This window comes from Mustelus asterias, chromosome 4 (assembly GCF_964213995.1).
Source record: "Mustelus asterias chromosome 4, sMusAst1.hap1.1, whole genome shotgun sequence".
Taxonomy (NCBI): Eukaryota; Metazoa; Chordata; class Chondrichthyes; order Carcharhiniformes; family Triakidae; genus Mustelus; species Mustelus asterias.
In genome coordinates, this window is record NC_135804.1 from 146,960,944 (window position 1) to 146,980,922 (window position 19,979).

Genomic DNA, 19,979 nt, shown 5'->3' on the forward strand with positions numbered 1-19,979 from the left:
GTTGACGAGTCCACTACTGCTGCAGCACTTGATTGAATATTAATTTTTAATGTTGGCTGTCCCAACTGGCAACTAAACTAAATTCTGTGTGGTTTGTTCTTTCTAGGTACTCCAAAATCGAGTCACCGTTCTGCCTGAAAATAGTTTCAATTTACACCCACTGAAGGATTCTTAATTTCACACTGATAACCCTATGCTTTTGATACTACAATTTCCAATCGCAAAAATGCAGTGCATGAACTAGTAAGCCAGTTAGTTGGTCCCTTGAGCCTGCTCCACTATTCAATAAGATCATGGCTGATCCAATTTCTCCACATTTCCACCAAACTCCTTACTTCATTCATCAAGAATCTATCTACCCTCAAGACTCCTGTGATGACACTGTGCCTTTAAGAAATATATTTGTATCATGTTTCTTGTAAGGGGTATGTTTAGAATTCAGATCTGTTTTGCAGGGTTCCGCTCTGTCTAACAAACCTTCAAATTAGTAGCTGGGAGCAGAAGATAAGTACCCATTTTAGACCTGGAGTTGTTTGGTTTAAGCAGAGCTAATGCATCTGCATTTACTTTGGTTTCCCCTGGGGGTTTTAGTGTAGAGTTTTGATTAGGTTGATTGACAGGGACAAAGTCATGTACTTAATGGGAGCAGCTAAGTTTGTAGGAAAGAAGTACTGCGTCCAGTTTCATTTTAAAAATCCCAGCCTGGGCTTCCTGAAGAAAACTGTCTCTTGTTGTCTCTCTCCAAAGGCTTTCTGAAAGCTCAAAAGCCTAGTCACCCAAGTCACAGCATGTATGCCTGTGTTTTGGGGGTTTAAGTCTATAAGAGGAATATCGCTTGAATTGGAACTCAGCAATAAGTTAGTGGTCAAGTGTCACGTTTAAGTATTGTTTAATTATTAACAGTCAAGTTAATTCATTTGTTACAGTTAAACTGCGTTGTTAAATAAAGTTAGTTTTGATAAAAGCTTCCCAGTTTGTCAGCAAATTTACACCCGTTTGAAACATCTTATCCTCACACTAATGCCAAAGTAGAAACTTGTTGGGATATAGACTGGTTTCATAACATACAAAGAACAAAGAACAAAGAACAATACAGCACAGGAACAGGCCCTTCGGCCCTCCAAGCCCGCGCCGCTCCCCGGTCCAGGATTGAATCCTGAATCCAGGATCCCCGCCCAATTTTCCAGCCTATCTACATACCAATATCCTATCCACCGAGCTGTCCCTCACAGCTATGATGCTTTGTTCATTACAACCTATTAACTTACCCCCACCCCCCCATTCCAGACCATGTGATCTCCAGGGAGAGGCGAAAACCCAGAGTGAAAAACCCCAGGGCCAATATGGGGAAAAAAAAAAAATCTGGGAAATTCCTCTCCGACCCCCTGAGGCGATCGAAACGAGTCCAGGAGATCACAATGGCCCCGATCGGAAAATGCTTCCCAACCCTAGTCATTTCCACTTCCACGAACACCATATGAATTCCCTGCCCCCGAGACAGGTTCCCAACTATCCGCAGTCTCACTCTGTACTGGCACCAGCAAGATGATCGTAGAATGAAGCCTTGAAACGAGAAACCAGGAACAATTAGCCCGCGCCGCTCCCTGGTCCAAACTAGACCACTCTTTTGTATCCCTCCATTCCCACTCCGTTCATATAGCTGTCTAGATAAGTCTTAAACGTTCCCAGTGTGTCCGCCTCCACCACCTTGCCCGGCAACACATTCCAGGCCCCCACGACCCTCTGTGTGAAATATGTCCTTCTGATATCTGTGTTAAACCTCCCCCCCTTCACCTTGAACCTATGACCCCTCGTGAACGTCACCACCGACCCGGGGAAAAGCTTCCCACCGTTCACCCTATCTATGCCTTTCATAATTTTATACACCTCTATTAAGTCTCCCCTCATCCTCCGTCTTACCTTGGGGTTCCTGATTTGGTACCCCAACACACTGCCTGCCTTTTGAGGAACAGAGTTCCAAAAATCCACGATCCACTTAAATTCTCCTAACTTACCTTAAATGGGCTTTTTTTCAAGCTTACACAGGTGTCCAGTACCATATAATAACCAATAGCCACCTGATCAAGTCTACAGATTACTTAAAAACGATTATATATTTCAGTTCATTACCCGCAATAGACTTCATTACACTATTCATGAAAATTACTCTGAATGGTTGCATCATTATTGAAATGCTCTCAATTGGCTAACAGCAACAATAATTTGTTTGAGTTTTTTGAAGGGGTAACCAGAAAGGTAGATGAGAGCAGTGCAACTGATGTTGTCGACATGGACTTCAGCAAGGCCTTCGACAAGGTACCACATGGTAGGTTGTTGCACAAGGTTAAATCTCACGGGATCCAGGGTGAGGTAGCGAAATGGATACAAAATTGGCTTGATGACAGAAGCCAGAGGGTGGTTGTAGAGGGTTGTTTTTCAAACGGGAGACCTGTGACCAGCGGTGTGCCTCAGGGATCAGTGCTGGGTCCACTGTCATTTGTCATTTATATTAATGATTTGGATGAGAATATAGAAGGCATGGTTAGTAAGTTTGCAGATGACACCAAGATTGGTAGCACAGTGGATAGTGAAGGTGGTTATCTCCGACTGCAATGGGATCTTGATCAATTGGGCCAGTGGGCTGACAAACGGCAGATGGAGTTTAATTTAGGTAAGTGCAAGGTGATGCATTTTGGTAGATTGAACAAGGGCAGGACTTACTCAGTTAATGGTAGGGCGTTAGGGAGAGTTACAGAACAAAAAGATCCAGGGGTACATGTTCATAGCTCCTTGAAAGTGGTGTCACAGGTGGACAGAGAGATGAAGGTGGCATTTGGCATGCTTGGTTTCATTGGTCAGAACACTGAATACAGGAGTTGGGATGTCTTGTTGAAGTTGTACAAGACAGTGGTATGGCCACACTTGGATTACTGTGTACTGTTCTGGTCACCCTATTATAGAAAGGATATTATTAAACTAGAAAGAGTACAGAAGAGATTTACTAGGATGCTACTGGGACTTGATGGTTTGAGTTATAAGGAGAGGCTGGATAGACTGGGACTTTTTTCTCTGGAGCATAGAAGGCCGAGGGGGGAATCTTAAAGAGGTCTATGAAATAATGAGGGGCACAGACCAGCTAGATTGTCAAAATCGTTTCCCAATGGTAGGGGAGTCTAAAACTAGAGGTCATAGGTTTAAGGTGAGAGGAGAGAGATACAAAAGTGTCCAGAGGGGCATTTTTTTCACGCAGAGGGTGGTGAGTGTCTGGAACGAGCTGCCAGAGATAGTAGTAGAGGCAGATACAATTTTGTCTTTTAAAAAGCATTTAGACAGTTACATGGGTAAGATGGATATAGAAGGATATGGGCCAAATGTGGGCAATTGGGATTAGTTTAGGGATTTTTTTAAAAAAGGGCGGCATGGAAAGTTGGGCCGAAGGGCCTGTTTCCATGCTGTAAACCTCTGCCTCTATAACAATAAGATAGTGTCTGGGTAACTCACAAATCAGCTTTATAGAATGACAATACTGGATTCCTTTTCCAACAACACTTACATTTTTTAAAAATCTCCAATTTTAATTCCTATGGAATTAAGTTGCAATTAAAAATATCACCACTTAAGGCTCCTGGTTGCATACAGCTTAGTTTAGAGGTTTTCAATACTATTAACAAGTTATCATATCGCACCCAGCACAACCAATCCCACTACATCCAAATTGGCCATTGCCTCCAAGACTTAGCAATGCTGACAAACACCAATGTTAGCCAACACATCCTCACATACCATAATACCAATCATGCTACAATCAAGTCCTGCATGCATATTTACAGATTCTACGCCATGCAAGCTTTCATATCAAAATGAAGGAAGTCATGGACTGCAAACAAGAACTAGTCAGGCTGATAAAAATTTGTTGATTCTTTGACGTTATCCCTTCTGTTTACCAATTCTCATGCAGCAATTCAGAAAGCTAGCCAGGACAAGATAAGACTCAAAATTGAAGCCTACACAAGAAGAAATTTTCCTCCCTCCTCCAACCAACACACAAGCTAGCACAATTGACACCAACTGCAAATGATTCATCTCCCAGTTCCCCATCATAGCAACGTTCAATCCTACCCGTACAAGTGGAGAAAATATCTGCATCTTTACTAGAAGTTACAAACTGACTTCAAACTAGGAAACACTAGTCCTCTATCTATTTTTGGAAGTCATAGTTCAGAGTCTGCCCAACTCCAACAAAAATCAGTTGAGTCATAAATTAACAGCCACTCTGTCATGGCCCACAGATGCATTTTCAATTTACTGCCATATAACCTATTTCATAAGTATATATAGTCCTAAAAATATATACTTTTTCTTGGGGGTGCATGTGTATTACCACTCAAAAACATCCCAAAAAAAGGGGGTACGTTGATCCAATTAATTTTGTCTAAAATTGTTAGAGGATAAAATATGCTTCAGATATTAGAAATGTGGTTTAATAAAGTGCACCAAGACATGGGCATTCCCCTAAAGTCTTCACCCCAATTTCCAATCAGGACAGTAACATTTTAAATATATACAAAACTGTTTCAACTTAACTGAAGTTTGCCAGAAAACACATGTACCCACATACCTCCAAATGTTTCCCACATTATTCGGTGAACAAAATTTTACAAACTTTGCCCATAATCTCATTTCTAATAATTAGCTGAAGTTGGCCAATTCTAAAGAAAGTTACTTTTTGATTTGCAAGTACATCTACACTAAAAAAAACACCATATGAAAATTGAGTGCAGGAATGTGCCGTTGCAGCCTGCTTAAATTCTTAACCAAGAACTTCCGAATATTTGTAGAAGGTGCAGTGTTATTATGAATAAACTTGACCAACTAACGCTAGATATTTGACATTTTTAATTTGGTATATTCAAATTCCACAACATTTCGAATCATGTGCAATTTCAAACAAAAATCTGGGACCAAGTATTTTCACAAAGTTGTACTTACTGCACAAATTGTAAAAATGAAAATGTTTGAAACTATTTTAAAATCTTTTACAAAACAGAAACCAAGGCTATAAAACCATCTTGATAAAACAGCAGTGGTTAGCATCTATTAATTTAACTGTTTAAAGAAGTGTTTGTGACTATACAAAAAAAATTTTTTCTGGTAAAGAAGCCTTTGTAAAGTCCACACTGTAGAAATTATTACCTATTCTCAGGGTCATCGTCATAGTCATCACTGGCACACTGGGGAGCATTTTTTGAGTTGCCCTCGGCTTCATCACCTGGAATGACAAGGTCAAATTTTAGTTGAGTCCCTACAAAATTAAAATTTAAATGTTTTCATCAACTTAAAATACCTCTCAGCAATCATAATTATATAACCAAGTGAACAAGTGGTACCTTGCGCTATCATTTATCATCATTTAATTTCTCTTTTCACCCTTTCATAAATCTTTTGTTCTTTTCCTCCCCCTGCCTGCCAGTACATTTCTTTAAACCTGTTGCATCTTTTTTTCAAGGTCTGAAGAAAGATCATTCTTCAGAAAAAGTAACCCCTTTTTCTCTCTACACAGATGCTCCGAGTTTTTTCAACATCTACTGAGTTCATATTTCCAACATCTTCAGAATTTTGCTTCCAAAGCACATCTGAAAAAAACTTTCAAAAACATGAAAAATAGACCTAAATGCCTCAGCTCATCACATTTTATTTCTTTCTAGAATCTTAGGAAACCTATTCTGCCTCCTTTCATCTTGTTGTGCAGTCAACTGGACTGTCAGATGCAGCAAGAACCCTGCCCCATCTACAAGGTAATGGGAGTTGGGACTCAGCACATGCAAATTCAAAATATAAAACCTAAATGGTTGTCAGTAAAAGTCTTACTGCTTCAAAGTTTACATTTATTTTTGCATTAATGGAAAAATTGTACCTTAACGATTTTGCCAAAATGCATTTTTTTAATGAATCTGTCAACCTTTAAAGCAGAGCTCGTTGGAACTTATATCACTTCAGCAGTCAAATCATATAGTACCACACTGAAGCTGTCTCAATTGTGAGACAAAGTTACTGTTGAACAGGAAACTTACTTGGGGAATAGTTCACGAACAGTGTTAAAGTCCCATGAAGTAATTATAATGGTGAGTCAGTTGTGGACATATCCACATATCCATTCATGGGATTTGGGTGTCACTGGCTGGGCTAGCATTTTTGCCCATCCCTAATTGCCCTCGAATTGAGTGGCGTGTTAGGCCATTTCAGAGGACTTTTTAATGAAGTCAACCACGCCGTTACCTTAACAACACAAAACGACACTGGAACAACACTTCGAAGCCATTTGAGGGATGACCTCTAGACAAAGTGGTTGCAGCCAGAAACCAACTAACAAATGAGTTTGACAGGTTAATTGATAAAAACTAAAAATGGCCAATTAAGGTCACATTTTAGAAATTTAATTACATTTTGCAAAGGAATCACCAAGGCGAATTAAGGAAGCCAAGGAAACACAATTGACCTCTTAAGATACTATACAAGAGGTTTCTTTGCAAGATGGAAGCCTCTAGTATTATTGGTAATTATACTGTGCTGGACCAAGAACTGGTTGGACTATAGGCAAAAAAATAGGTAGATAGATTTGGTTGCTTGGAGACCAGACACTAATGGATTCACTCAGAGATCCATGTTGGGATCATTGTTCTTTACTATTATTAGTGACCTAGGATGTAGGTGCAGGGTGTAAAATCTGCAAGTTTGCAGATGAAGCCAAAATGTGTGTACAAATTAAAAGTGGTAGAGGATACTTGATAACTTCAGGCAGATCTTGATATGCTGGGAGACTCACACGGCTAGTAAATTATGTTTAACTTGTAAGAAGTGCAGTATTACATGCAAGGGTAGGGTAAATCTTGTTCTAACTATGAATTTTCACCTTCAAACAATGTAATATTGACAAGTCAACAACTTAATGTAGATGAGGTCAATTGTTGATCTATACTAACGAGAAGGTAATTTACAATCTATTAGAGGCTTGATCTACTTATTGAGAAGGATGTTTGACAAAGCCCCAATCTCAAAAAGGCTATGCTTTGAAAACAGAAGACCAAAGGAATACATGAAGAATACCAAGACAGAAGCACACATACCTGATGATTGGCAAAAACCTGATCCTGTAGCAAGCACAATGTTTTCTGTGATAGGCTGGATCTTTTGTTCATCACTGCTGCCTTCTTCGGGCAAGTCCTGCTTGTCCCCTTGTTCAGCTGCTTCATCTGATGAAGAGGAGGAGCTTTGCTTTTTTTCCGCAGCGCGTTTCTTCCGTTTTAATTTTGCTGTTTTTTCCGGAGCAGAATTTGTGGTAACTTTCTCATCTTTGGATGAATCATTATCTTCCTTTTTTGTCTGTTTTTTTGATTTCTTCGAAGATGACTTTTTAGCTGTACTAATTTTACTCAAGTTCTTTATTTCCTTTTCTAGGTCAGAATCATAGTTGGAAGAGTCTGAACGATGTTGTCTTTTTTTGTTAGCGACATTAATCCTTTTACTAGTTCTTTTTCTCTCCTTCCCACCAAAATCTGAGCTCGAGGATGAGCATTTCCGTTTCCGTTTAAGACTACTAGCCTGAGGCATTCGCTTTCTCAGACCAAACAGACTTGTCCTTTTAATAATTTTTTGGGATGTATCACTATCTTTGTTATCCACATCAGATGAACTTTCACTCTTCACTGCTGCCTTTTTCAGTACCTCAGGGATTTCATCAGAGTCAGAGGTAGATTGCACATCAGCTTGATGTGGCACATCTGACTTATCAGGATCAGATTCTTGCATCTCAGACTTGAGACCTTTGCTGACTTTTGATCGGCCAGTCTTTACTTTTCCTTTGTCTTTGCTTTTGCCTTTGGAGTCCCTTTCCGATCTCCTACGTTTTTTGCCACCACCAGTACTATCTGTCTCTTCTTCAGATCTGGAGTTTACAATTCCTGCCCCACCAGGGCGCCGCAGGGGTGTAGTTTTTATGCGAGGTGATCGCCTGGTATCAGTGTCTTCTGACAAAACTGATGTGTCATTTGCAGGTTCATTTTCAAGGTTTTCTTCAGTTACTTCAGATTTTTTCTTCCTTTTCTTTGAAGATTTTACATTGCCTTTTTGAGCTCTTTCCACACTTTTCTTGCCTTTAATGGAATCCTCTGTAGCACTGGCTCCTTCCCCATCCCCTGCATCATCATGGGTATCATTTCCAATCTCAGCATTATCGTCATCGCCTCCAACCTCATCATTGTCGTCGTCAGCACTGCCCACATCAGACTCCACTGTATGTTCTTTGTTTCCATCACTCATATTATTCACTGCCTCACCGGCATCACTCCCATTAGCCACTGCTTCAGCAGCGTCACTCTCACTGTTCACATCTTCAGCAACAGCATCATCTTGTCTATCCTTCAACAGTTTCTTCCTACCTGGTGTAGTTTTCTTGGATTTTTTAAGTGAAACTGGGGTCAGTTTTATTTTTGTTGAAGACTTAACACTAGAATCCGAATCGACCTCTGAGGATTTTGTAGAATTATTCTGACTTTCAGCAGGTGCCTTAGCTGATGGAGTATCTAAAAGTGTGCTATTGCTTGCAGAGTTATCCACTGTAATCAGATCTGGTAGCAATGTGTCAGTTACTCCAAACAGACCTTCAGTCAATGACGAAACAGATCCCATATCCAAAGCTTCATCTAAGCTATTAAGCAATGTTGTTTCCGCCATCGCAGATTCTAGTTCAAGGCCTGTGCTTTCGCTATTAGCAACAGCTTCTTCATTTTTGACCAGCAAATCATCATTTGATGTACAATCGGTTTCAGCCCCGAGCATTCCTGAATCCAATACTAATGGATCAGTTTGTTCAACGGACATGATTTCTTGTTCTTCAGCAGTCTTGTCCGGTTCATTTGAAACTGTCGTCATTTCCATCTGATCAGATTCCTCTTCAGCTGCAACGGAGTTTTCTGCAATTGTCTCATCGCGTAATAAATAATTCTCATTGTTGGCAGAATCCAGTACCTCAGATTTTTTAACACATTCTTGTGATGATTTAGGATGTTTCTTATTTTGTTCCATTTCCAAGTCCTGAATCTCTTTATCGACAACTTCTTCCAATGCAAGATGAACTTTCTTCAGATCTCCGAGGACAGACTTAAAAGCTTTCAACTGTCTCATGTTTACACTGAACTCTGACTCATTCAAATCTTTTTGTTTCAGAAAATTAACAAAACTAATATTCAAGTTGGCTGTTGTATCAATTAGTTTGCGAGCCTTCTTCAGAATTTCTTTCGGCACTTTTAATGCCTTATAAGAATATACAACGTTTCCCGAGCCTGGAGAAAGAGCTGTTAATGAACTTACATCAGTATCCTGTCCATTACAATCTTTACTGGAAATTCTTCGAGTATTTTTATACTCATGGTCCACAGACTTGTCACTGTCATGAGGACCTGGAGATTTGCATTTATCACTGTCCAATTTAAATTTATCAAAGTCTTTCCTCTTTCTGTTTTGTTGCCACAGCTGATCAAGACATTCAAATACACTGTCACATGCAGTGACCAAATCCAGTAAAGGCTCTGGATTGCATACATAGCAGTACCACTTTTTGTTTTCATCCATAATATTGGATAGTTCCTTCCTACCCAGGTTTCGCAATATGCAACTTTTGCAAAATGCATTGTGACAAAAATCACAACAAATTAGATTTCCACCTTCAGCACACCATCTGTAATAAAGAGCAAGTATGAAGATCAGAATTTTTTTTAAAAACAGGCTGCACATCAGAAAAGTAATAGCCATGACTCTTTGCTGGAGGTCCAAAAATCAGACAGGGTAGTGCCTCAGGAACATGCCCACACCTTCTATACAGTACTGCAATTGAATTCCCGTTAACATATTATCTGTCCTGATTTAAACTGCTTTCTCCAAGGGTGGAGTACTAAGAAAGTCATCACAGCACAACATTCCCCACAGGCCAGCATTATCATTTCTTTGAGATAACTTAGACATCCACAGCCTTAAACACAAAGTAGACTTTTCACTTTGGATGAAATTGTCAATTCTGCAAAGTGATCGCGGCTTCAAAAATTTTCAAGTGGCAACTCAGAAGTCTGATTAGCGCAGCTGAAAATTGGTGCATTTCAAAAAAAATGTTTAATGACAGTCAACCCGCCACGAGTAACCCACTTGTAAATTACTGTCCCTTGATATTCAATCGCATGACCGTCACTGAATCCCCTAACATCCTGGGGATAACCAGAAACTCAACTGGATTAGTTATATAAATACTATAAATACAAGAACATGTCAGAGAATCGGAATCCTGCGGGAACTAACTCCCTCCTGATTCTCCAAAGCCTGTCCACTATCTACAAGGCACAAGTCAGGAGTATGATCGAATACTCTTCCCCTCACCTAGAGGAGTGTCGTGCCAACACCACAAGAAGCTCGACACCATCCAGGACAAAAGCAGCCTATTTGATTGACATTCCTTCCACAAACATTCATTCCCTCCACCACGCTCAGTAACAGCACTGTCTACCATCTACAAAGTGCATTGCAGGAACTCACCAAGATTCTTTTAACAGCACCTTCCTAACCCACGACCACTGCCATCTAGAAAGACGAGGGCAGCAGACACATGGGAACACTACCACCTGCAAGTTCCCCTCCAAGCCACTCACCATCATGACTTCATTGTCGCTGGGTCAAAATCCTGGAACTCCCTCCGTAACAGCACTGTGGGTGCACCTACACCACCTGGACTGCAGCGGTTTAATAGACAGCTCACCATCACCTTCTCAAAGGTAATTAGAGATGGACAATGAACAATGGCCCAGCCAGCAACACCCACATCCATTGAATAAATCAAAACTAATTTCAAGTTATACTGAAGTACATTAGGCTGTTTTTCTGTAAATTACAAAAATCACATTTCAAAGCTCCCAAGTTATCCAAGGATCATTGCACCCAAAGGAACCAGCTTGATTTAAGAGTCAGAGGTTTACAGCATGGAAACAGGCCCTTCGGCCCAACTTGCCCATGCTGCCTTTTATTTTAAACCCCTAAACTAGTCCCAATTGTCTGCATTTGGCCCATATCCCTCGATACCCATCTCACCCATGTAACCGTCTAAACGCTTTTTAGAAGACAAAATTGTACCTGCCTCTACTATTACCTCTGGCAGCTTGTTTCAGACACTCACCATCCTCCGAGTGAAAAAACATTGCCACTCTGGACAGTTGTATCTCTCCCTTCTCACCTTAAACCCATGCCCTCTAGTTTTAAACTCCCTACCGTTGGGAAAAGATATTGACTATCTACTGATCTACGCCCCTCATTATTTTATAGACCTCTATAAGATCACCCCTCTGCCTTCTACGCTCCAGAGAACAAAGTCCCAGTCTATCCAGCCTCTCCTTATAACTCAAAATCCATCAAGTCCCAGTAGCATCCTAGTAAATCTTTTCTGCACTCTTTCTAGTTTCATATTATCCTTTCTATAATAGGGTGACCAGAACTGTACACAGTATTCCAAGTGTGGCCTTACCAATGTATTGTACAACTTCAACAAGATGTCCCAACTCCTGTATTCAGTGATCTGACCGATGAAACCAAGCATGCCAAATGCCTTCTTCACCACTCTGTCCAACTATGACTCCACTTTCAAGGAGCTATGAACATGTACCCAGAGATCTCTTTGTTCTGTAACTCTCCCTAACGCCCTACCATTAACTGAGTAAGTCCTGCCCTGGTTCAATCTACCAAAATGCATCACCTTGCATTTATCTAAATTAAACTTCATCTGCCGTTCGTCAGCCCACTGGCCCAATTGATCAAAATCCCGTTGCAATCGGAGATAACCTTCTTCACTGTCCATTATGCCACCAATCTTGGTGTCATCTGCAAACTTACTAACCATGCCTCCTACATTCTCATCCAAATCATTAATATAAATGACAAATAACAGTGGGCCCAGCACTGATCCCTGAGGCACACCGCTGGTCACAGGTCTCCAGTTTGAAAAACAACCCTCTACAACTACCCTCTGGCTTCTGTCATCAAGACGTCTCACAACACCAGGTTAAAGTCCGACAGGTTTATTTGGTAGCACAAGCCACTAGCTTTCGGAGTGCTGCCCCTTCATCAGGTGAGTGGGAGTTCTATTCACAAACAGGGCATATAAAGACACAAACTCAATTTACAAAATAATGGTTGGAATGCGAGTTTTTACAGGTAATCAAGTCTTAAAGGTACAGACAATGTGAGTGGAGAGAGGGTTAAGCACAGGTTAAAGAGATGTGTATTATCTCCAGCCAGGGCAGTTAGTGAGATTTTGCAAGCCCAGGCAAGTCGTGGGGGTTGCAGATAGTGTGACATGAACCCAAGATCCCGGTTGAGGCCGTTCTTGGCTGATAGCCAAATTCCGCACACGAGGATGGCCTCAACCGGGATCTGGAACCCCCCACGACTTACCTGGACTTGTAAAATCTCACTAACTGTCCTGGCTGGAGACAATACATACCTCTTTAACCTGTGCTTGGCCCTCTCTCCACTCACATTGTCTGTACCTTTAAGACGATTACCTGTAAAGACTCGCATTCCAACCATTATTTTGTAAATTGAGTTTGTGTCTTTATATACCCTGTTTGTGAACAGAACTCCCACTCACCTGATGGAGCAGCTCTCCGAAAGCTAGTGGCCTGTGCTATCAAATAAACCTGTTGGACTTTAACCTGTTGAGACTTCTTGTGTTTACCCCAGTGCAATGCCGGCATCTCCACATTGTCATCAAGCCAGTTTTGTATCCATTTAGCTACCTCACCCTGGATCCCGTGAGATTTAACCTTATGCAACAACCTACCATGCGGTACCTTGTCAAAGGTCTTACTAAAGTCCATGTAGACAACATCAACTGCACTGCCCTCATCTACCTTCTTCGTTACCCTTTCAAAAAAACTCAATCAAATTTGAGAGACATGATTTTCCACTCAGCCATGCTGACTGTCCCTAACCAGTCCTTGCATCTCTAAATGCCTGTAGATTCTGTCTCTCAAAATACCTTCCAACAACTTACCCACCACAGATGTGAGGCTCACTGGCCTGTAGTTCCCAGGCTTTTCCCTGCAGCCCTTCTTAAACAAAGGCATAACATTTGCCACCCTCCAATCTTCAGGCACCTTACCTGTGATTATTGATGATTCAAATATCTCTGCTAGGAGACCCCCAATTTCCTCCCTCGCCTCCCACAATGTCCTGGGATACACTTCATCAGGTCCCAGGGATTTATCTACCTTGATGCGCTTTAAGACTTCCAGCACCTCCTTCTCTGTAATATGTACTCTCCTCAAGACTTAAAGCCCACAAACAAGTGTAATTAGTGCAAATTACCAATGGTGGGCGATTAATTCACCTTGCAGGCATGACCTGAGTATTTTTTTTAAACTAGCACAAATCATGATGAACATAAATTGCATTTAAGTTTTGTGAACAAATGTGTCACTTACTCTCATTTCAGCTAAATTACAGGTACAGCAAAAAAAACACAAGTGGAAATTAAAGGCCCTCTGCTTTTGTAACAACTTGAGCCTCCCCAATAAAAACTGAATTATCCTTCTATGTTTCACAAGTTCAGAACTTGATTGATTTCAATCTAGTCAGAATAAAGGATTCATGCTTTCTCTCCCTGCCGCTCCTCTTTCCTCCATCCAAAATCACAATTTTCTTCTCTGACATCTGCCTCATTAAGGAAAATACTATGGATGCTGGAATTTGAAACAAGAACAGAGAATGCTGAAAAATCTAAGCAAGTCTGGGAGCATCGGTCAGAATAGAAAACAGGGTTAACGCTAATGGAGTTAATGGACTCAAAATGTTAATTCTGCTTTCTCTACCAACAGGCGATACGGTGGCACTGCTGACACGTAGCGCAAGGAACCCAGGTTCTGGGTTAGGTCAGTGTGTGGAGTTTGTATGTTCTCCCCATGTCTGCGTGGGTTTCCTCCGGGTGCTCCGGTTTGCTCCCAGTCAGAAAGACGTGCTGGTTAGGTGCATTGGCCATGCTAAGTTCCCCCTCAGTGTACCCAAACAGGCGACGGAGTGTGGTGACTAGGGGATTTTCACAGTAAACTTCATTGCTTGTTAATGCAAGATACTTGTGACACTAATAAACAAACTTCAAACTTTACAGATGCTATCAGACCTGCTGAGTTATTCCAGCATTCTCTGTTCTTATGACATTTGTTGGGGTTTGGTCCCATGGTGAGTGGCAGTGTTCTTGTTAATCTAGAGCTCAGCACCACTACAATCAATTTCACAAACACCCCTGGTGTTAACCAGATGCCCAGAAACTGGAAAATCATATACAATTTTCTGGCCTTTATGGTTTGCAGCTGAACCAAATGCAAAAGGCAGCTCCTGAATAATACAAACACAATCAAATTTACTGTGAACTTGCCAGCTTCAGTACATTTGATTGGTAAAGTGTAATGAAAGTTCAAATGGTGTATAATCAATTACATGTTTAAAGCTACCTCCATTAGCATTTTAACCACTACCATTCAAATAATAACATTAATGATCCACAACGATGCACCTCATCATCTGCTACCAACCTATCTTCATTGACACCTTTCATTTGAGATTCTAGCTTTGCTGTGATTAATGACTCATTTTTTGGCTTTCTTCCAATAAGGGCTTCCGAGGCTTTTTCCTTCCTGCATTTCTTGGTCATATTGATGACCTGTTCCATTAATCATTGAATCCTACCCAGAGTTTTGGTCGATTACACGTCACCTAGAATTTCAGCACACATCCATTCCTCCTACTCCTCAATTGCTGAACTAACATCTTAACCTCCTCCAGGGTTATGAAAAGCTCATTTCTTCCCATTTTTAAATGAGAATTTTTTTCCACTTTATTGCTAATACCAGGTTATGACGACTCAAACCATAGCCCAGTATTTTTTTCACAATCTTGGTCTACCGCCACTAACCCCGAATTGAATTCCCAAATTGCCACAGCTTCTTCCAAACTCAACTTCCTCTTTTCATGCCAAGCACTTGTGGCAAAGCTAAAAAGCACCCAAAATTTGAAAAACACACCTATACCTGAAGATACAAAAGAACATTCGCTAATTGCAGACTCCAAGGTTTATCTTTTGCAATCATTTCCCTCCTCTCGTTAAACAAATACAACTGCAGCGTGCTCGTCTGAACATTCCTTCCTTTTGCATACATACAATTGCACATATTCTCTCCTAGCATCCTCACACACCTGAAATTAAACATCACTCTGTTTGCTGCTCCAGCTCTTTTATCAGGATCAAATGGCTAGCTTCTTTTAAGTGCAGACAGCCTGATCTAACCATCTCACAATCTTCCAACAAGCCAATAAACTGAAAACAACATGGATGCACCTCAAATCTAAACATCGGCACATGGACTACATTACTGTATGACAGGCTTCAAGAAAGTGCATTTTACCTACTGCCTTAGAGTATGTTGGTCAGCTTATCAGGAACATCATGATCTTGAAGATCACACCCGAAGTGCTACAACACATTCAACCACAGAAAAAAATTCATATAACTACGTAAGATCTGGGCCAACTTTCTGGTATCCCTGAAGATAACAAACATTGAAGATTCTTGGAAGAAGTTAAGAGATGTCACTAATAGTACAGCATCTGAGGTCCTTGGATTCAAACAGAAGCACCAAGATTGGTTCCACAAGAAAACCAAGCCAAGCTTCCAGAATTGCACTGATCTTGCATACCTAGCAATAACAAAAAAAAACCATGAACTGTAAAAATTAAGACACCAATAAGCAAAATACATGGAGCCAAACGAAGAAGCTACAGTAGAAGAACAAAGCTGTAGAGCATCATGAAGCTGCCAATAAGCAGAACCTGATGTCTCTCTATCAAGATCTCCTGTCCTCTCTCCTATCCAGGATTCCAAAACCAACTGCAGGATACTCATTAACTCAGCAATCAGCTCCTAAAGAACAGGCTCCAGATAGTCTTGTTGGGCACAGCACTTTAACAATTAATTTCCTGAACTAAGAATCAACAATGTCATGAAAAAGAGACAAGCTGTCAAAGTTTTTCATCTTGCACTCATCAGGATACTTTGCAAGAATGCCAACAGTAAAGGGAACAATTTACTCTCCATGGCAATACCTCTATCAGAGCCCACTTGCCAACCAACTAGCACTCTTCTCATGCAGTATAAATTGTTCCCTTTATTGTTGGTATTATTTTGATAATTGCAAGACAAAAAGCTTTGACAGCATGTCTCTTTTATTCGAACAATACTCAAGCTCTATATTACCGAACAACTACAAATCCAGTGTGCAACACCACTGAATCAATTCTACAGCATCACACTCTGGATGAGTTTGTCCTCAATCCAGCTCAAGCCAAGGGCTGATGGTATTCCACTTCAAGTATTCAAGAATTGAGGAATTCAAATGGTTAGGAAACAGAAGAGAAGTAAATTCATCTGTGATAATCATCGTGGTATTTCATTTCACTCCTCAGTGGGGCAAATTCTTATAAGGATTATTTTCAAAAAACTCAATGTAGTCAGAATCAGAGTGTGGCTTTTGGCCAGAATCAGAGTGTGGCTTTCGCAATGGATCAAGGAACCATCGTGAACTTTGCAGCATATCAAACTCTCACACCCACCCCACAGGCAGAATAAACACCTTATACAATGCTCGCCCACCCGAGCAAGGCCTTTGACTCAGTAAACCGTGAAACCTGTGGAAGATGCTGTACAAATATCTTTGCCCTGAAAAGTTCTTCTACTCATCTTATGATGACCTGCTGCAGAATGATTTTCCTGTCACTAATGGCACCAATAAGGCTACTCAATGGCACCAGCTCTGTTTGCTATCTACTTTTCAGCCACTCTTTTCACCACATAGGAGTACAGATTCAGTTCAGGACAGGCAGCAACCTGAAACAGCACAAGGGTTATTGAACAGCTACTCACTGAAGTCTTATTTGCTGACAAGTGCACTTGCATGGCAAATACTCACAGGACATCCAGCTGCTTGTCAAAACTGTAAAAACGTTGGGAGAATCCATCTCAACAAGACTCACGCTTTCCTCCTCAAAGTCCAAAAATTAATCAGCCAAACGTTTCAAATAACTACCACTGAACCATGTACAGCCTGAGCCCTAACTATCGGACCCTTAAAGTTCAAACAAAATCAATCATATTTGAGCTTATATTTATTTTTGAACTTGCCAAAAAAGGGAGAGTTTTTGGCACTTAAATCATTTGAGTTTTTATAATACTGATACCAATTTTTAAACTGAATTAACACTCCTGTCAGATAATTTTAGGTACAAGGGTGAAGTGCAAATTCAACAAAGTAACAAAAAAAGAGACTACCTACCTGCATTGCTCATCCATACCATCTGCATCTCGACTAATATCATCACTCATATAGTACTTATGGCAACTCTGTAAAATCAGAGAAATACATTAGGAATCAGTAAGGGAGCAGAGAATTGATTTCTGTAACACACACAACCATGCCTGAATAATATTAAAATATTTAAATTAATGGTTAGCATCCCCAATCATATTGAATCAGCATGGCAAGCCTCGGACCTGCTGTTCTTACAAAGAAATAACAAGCACCTGTAAAAGACATATTTTTTCACCAATTTAATAGTGAACAAAGCCAGAAATGTTTATAACATGATAAAAAATGTTTCTAACATATCCAAAGATGCAGTATTGTCACTGGCAGCATTTGGAATTCATCATTCTAGAAGCAGTCGAAATAGAATCTTCCACTGTTAAAGTGAGCAGCCATTAGTGACTCTATTCCAGCTCACACAAGCCTATTATCACCCTGTTGGAAGCTCTAAACCCTTACAGTATAAACAATATACAGAATCAGGATCTCTTTAGTCCAGGATGCAGCAAAAAATTGTAACCTCGCTCCTGGACACAGTTCCTACCCACTAGCCTTGCTTTACAATTAAAAATGATCTACAAATTCAGGTTTTAACCAGTCTTGAGTCAAATAATTATGATTGTATCTGACTGGATTGGGAGGCAAAAATTACTCAGATTGGACCCTTTAATGGATTTTCTTAACTTTCATCTTTTAATTATCTTTGTACTGAAGTTATTTTTATAGTTTAACGTGCATCAACCCTTCATTTACCCTTCCACTTCTTATCCCTGGTCCAGTCATAGTGTAATGGTGTCATTGTTTGTAACATCGCAGCTGTTGTTTCTTGTTCCAGTCTTGCTTTTGTACACTGGGGACATTCAGATCATCAGCATCCTCCTTGCACCCCACCCCCACACTTATTTGGCAACTGACTCATCACTTTGTCTCTATTTTAAAATTCTGATTTTTGTTTTCAAGTCCATTTTGGTCATACACTTCCCTATCTATAATCCCTCCAGCCTCATGCACCTTGAGTTACCTACACTCGTCCAAAACCAGCCTCAAACACCTGATTTTAATTGTGCCACCATTCCTTCAAATAACTAAGCCCCAAAGCTCTGGAATTCACTACCTAAACCTTTGCTTCTCTCCCTCCTTACAAGAGAGTGCTTAAAACTTAGCTATCTGGCTAATGCCCAATATCTCCTGGTGTCAAATTTTGCTTATAAAGCTCTTTTAAGTGCCCTGGGTCTTATTATGTTAAAGGTGATATATAAGAAATGCTTCTTGTAAATGCTCAATCATGTTGTCACAAATAGCAACACATCCTGCTCTTCCAGTGGAGCAGAGTGTAACTTTAACAGAAAACAAACAGCTCATACCCGACAAATGAGAACTTTCAGTGCTGGATGCCTCTGGACTGAATCCTTGTGAAAATGGTTTACTTGCTGCCCACAAGCAGTGCAGCTGACTATTCCATGTAGATTCTCATCTGTCAAAAAAAAACAAATTATAAATTTGCTCATTGTTTCATTATGGTTGCTAAAAAGAGTTCAAGTACACTACTAGAATTTAAATGCAATCTAGCTGCACAGAATGTGCTCTACCCCTTTGATTGGATTGATCTCTGACTTCAAATATAAATATTCATTGTAAGCTTCCCGCAATTGGATTCATACAGTGCTAATAAACAGCTCAGGTTGTGCTGATCATCATAATCCCAGATTGGATGATGATGCATGGTGCCACTGAAAGACTCCAGTTTGGATCCCATGTTGTATTTAGAAATACATGCAAGTGATACCAAAGCAAACATGGGTTATATATTTTAATACAAGGTCAGAGTAAAACTATTTTTCCATATAATTATTTTTGATTAGCGTCATACTGAAATGCTAGAACTAAACAAGGTACAGCTGCTCATTGAGACAGTGAGATAGTAAAGAAATTTAGACCTAACAGAGATTTCAACACAGGTTAAGTGTGAAATCATCCATGTTGGACCAGATAAGGATAGGTCCAAGTATTATTTAAATGGTGCAAAGGCAAGTAGAGTAATGGTTCTAAGTGACTTAGGGGGAGGTCTATATACAAAGATTACTGAAGCGTAACAATCAGGAACAAAAATAAATCAAGACAGCTGATGGAATGTTAGCCTTTATAACCAGAGGGCTAGAATATTATGGGAGAGGAAGCTCTGTTACAGCCATATAAGGCACCAGTTAGAGAACAATGAGTACTGTAAACCATACCTCAGAAAGGATATATTTGACCTTGAAAGATTGAGGGAATAAATATTTAAGCTTGCATACCCCAGAACAAAGGTGGTCAAGAGTGGCATGATGAGGGGCTTTTGGATCTTGAAAGGAATGAAAAGGGCTGACAAAAGAGGGAGACAGTCAGTCACAAATTGGAAAACACTTCTTCACAAAGGGTGGTTGAGATGTGGAATTCTCTCCCACAAATAGCAGTAGCATCTAGCTCAATTAATTTTAAATCCAAGGTCGATTTTTGCGAGCCATTCATATCAGGATATGGAGCTATTGCGGCAGA

The 19,979-nt window shown here is 40.3% G+C and overlaps 1 protein-coding gene across 9 annotated transcripts in view; it reads right to left on the reverse strand.

The window, feature by feature from the left end:
• atrx (ATRX chromatin remodeler) overlaps positions 1 to 19,979 on the reverse strand; it is a 178,298-nt gene that overhangs the window by 111,547 nt on the left and 46,772 nt on the right. For all 9 annotated transcript variants that reach the window (XM_078211911.1, XM_078211909.1, XM_078211912.1 and 6 more), the window contains 4 exons: positions 18,809 to 18,918; positions 17,415 to 17,482; positions 7,125 to 9,733; positions 5,194 to 5,269 (listed from right to left, as the gene is read on the reverse strand). In XM_078211911.1, coding sequence (XP_078068037.1) covers positions 5,194 to 5,269; positions 7,125 to 9,733; positions 17,415 to 17,482; positions 18,809 to 18,918 — 2,863 coding nt within the window. The remainder of the gene's footprint in view (positions 1 to 5,193; positions 5,270 to 7,124; positions 9,734 to 17,414; positions 17,483 to 18,808; positions 18,919 to 19,979) is intronic.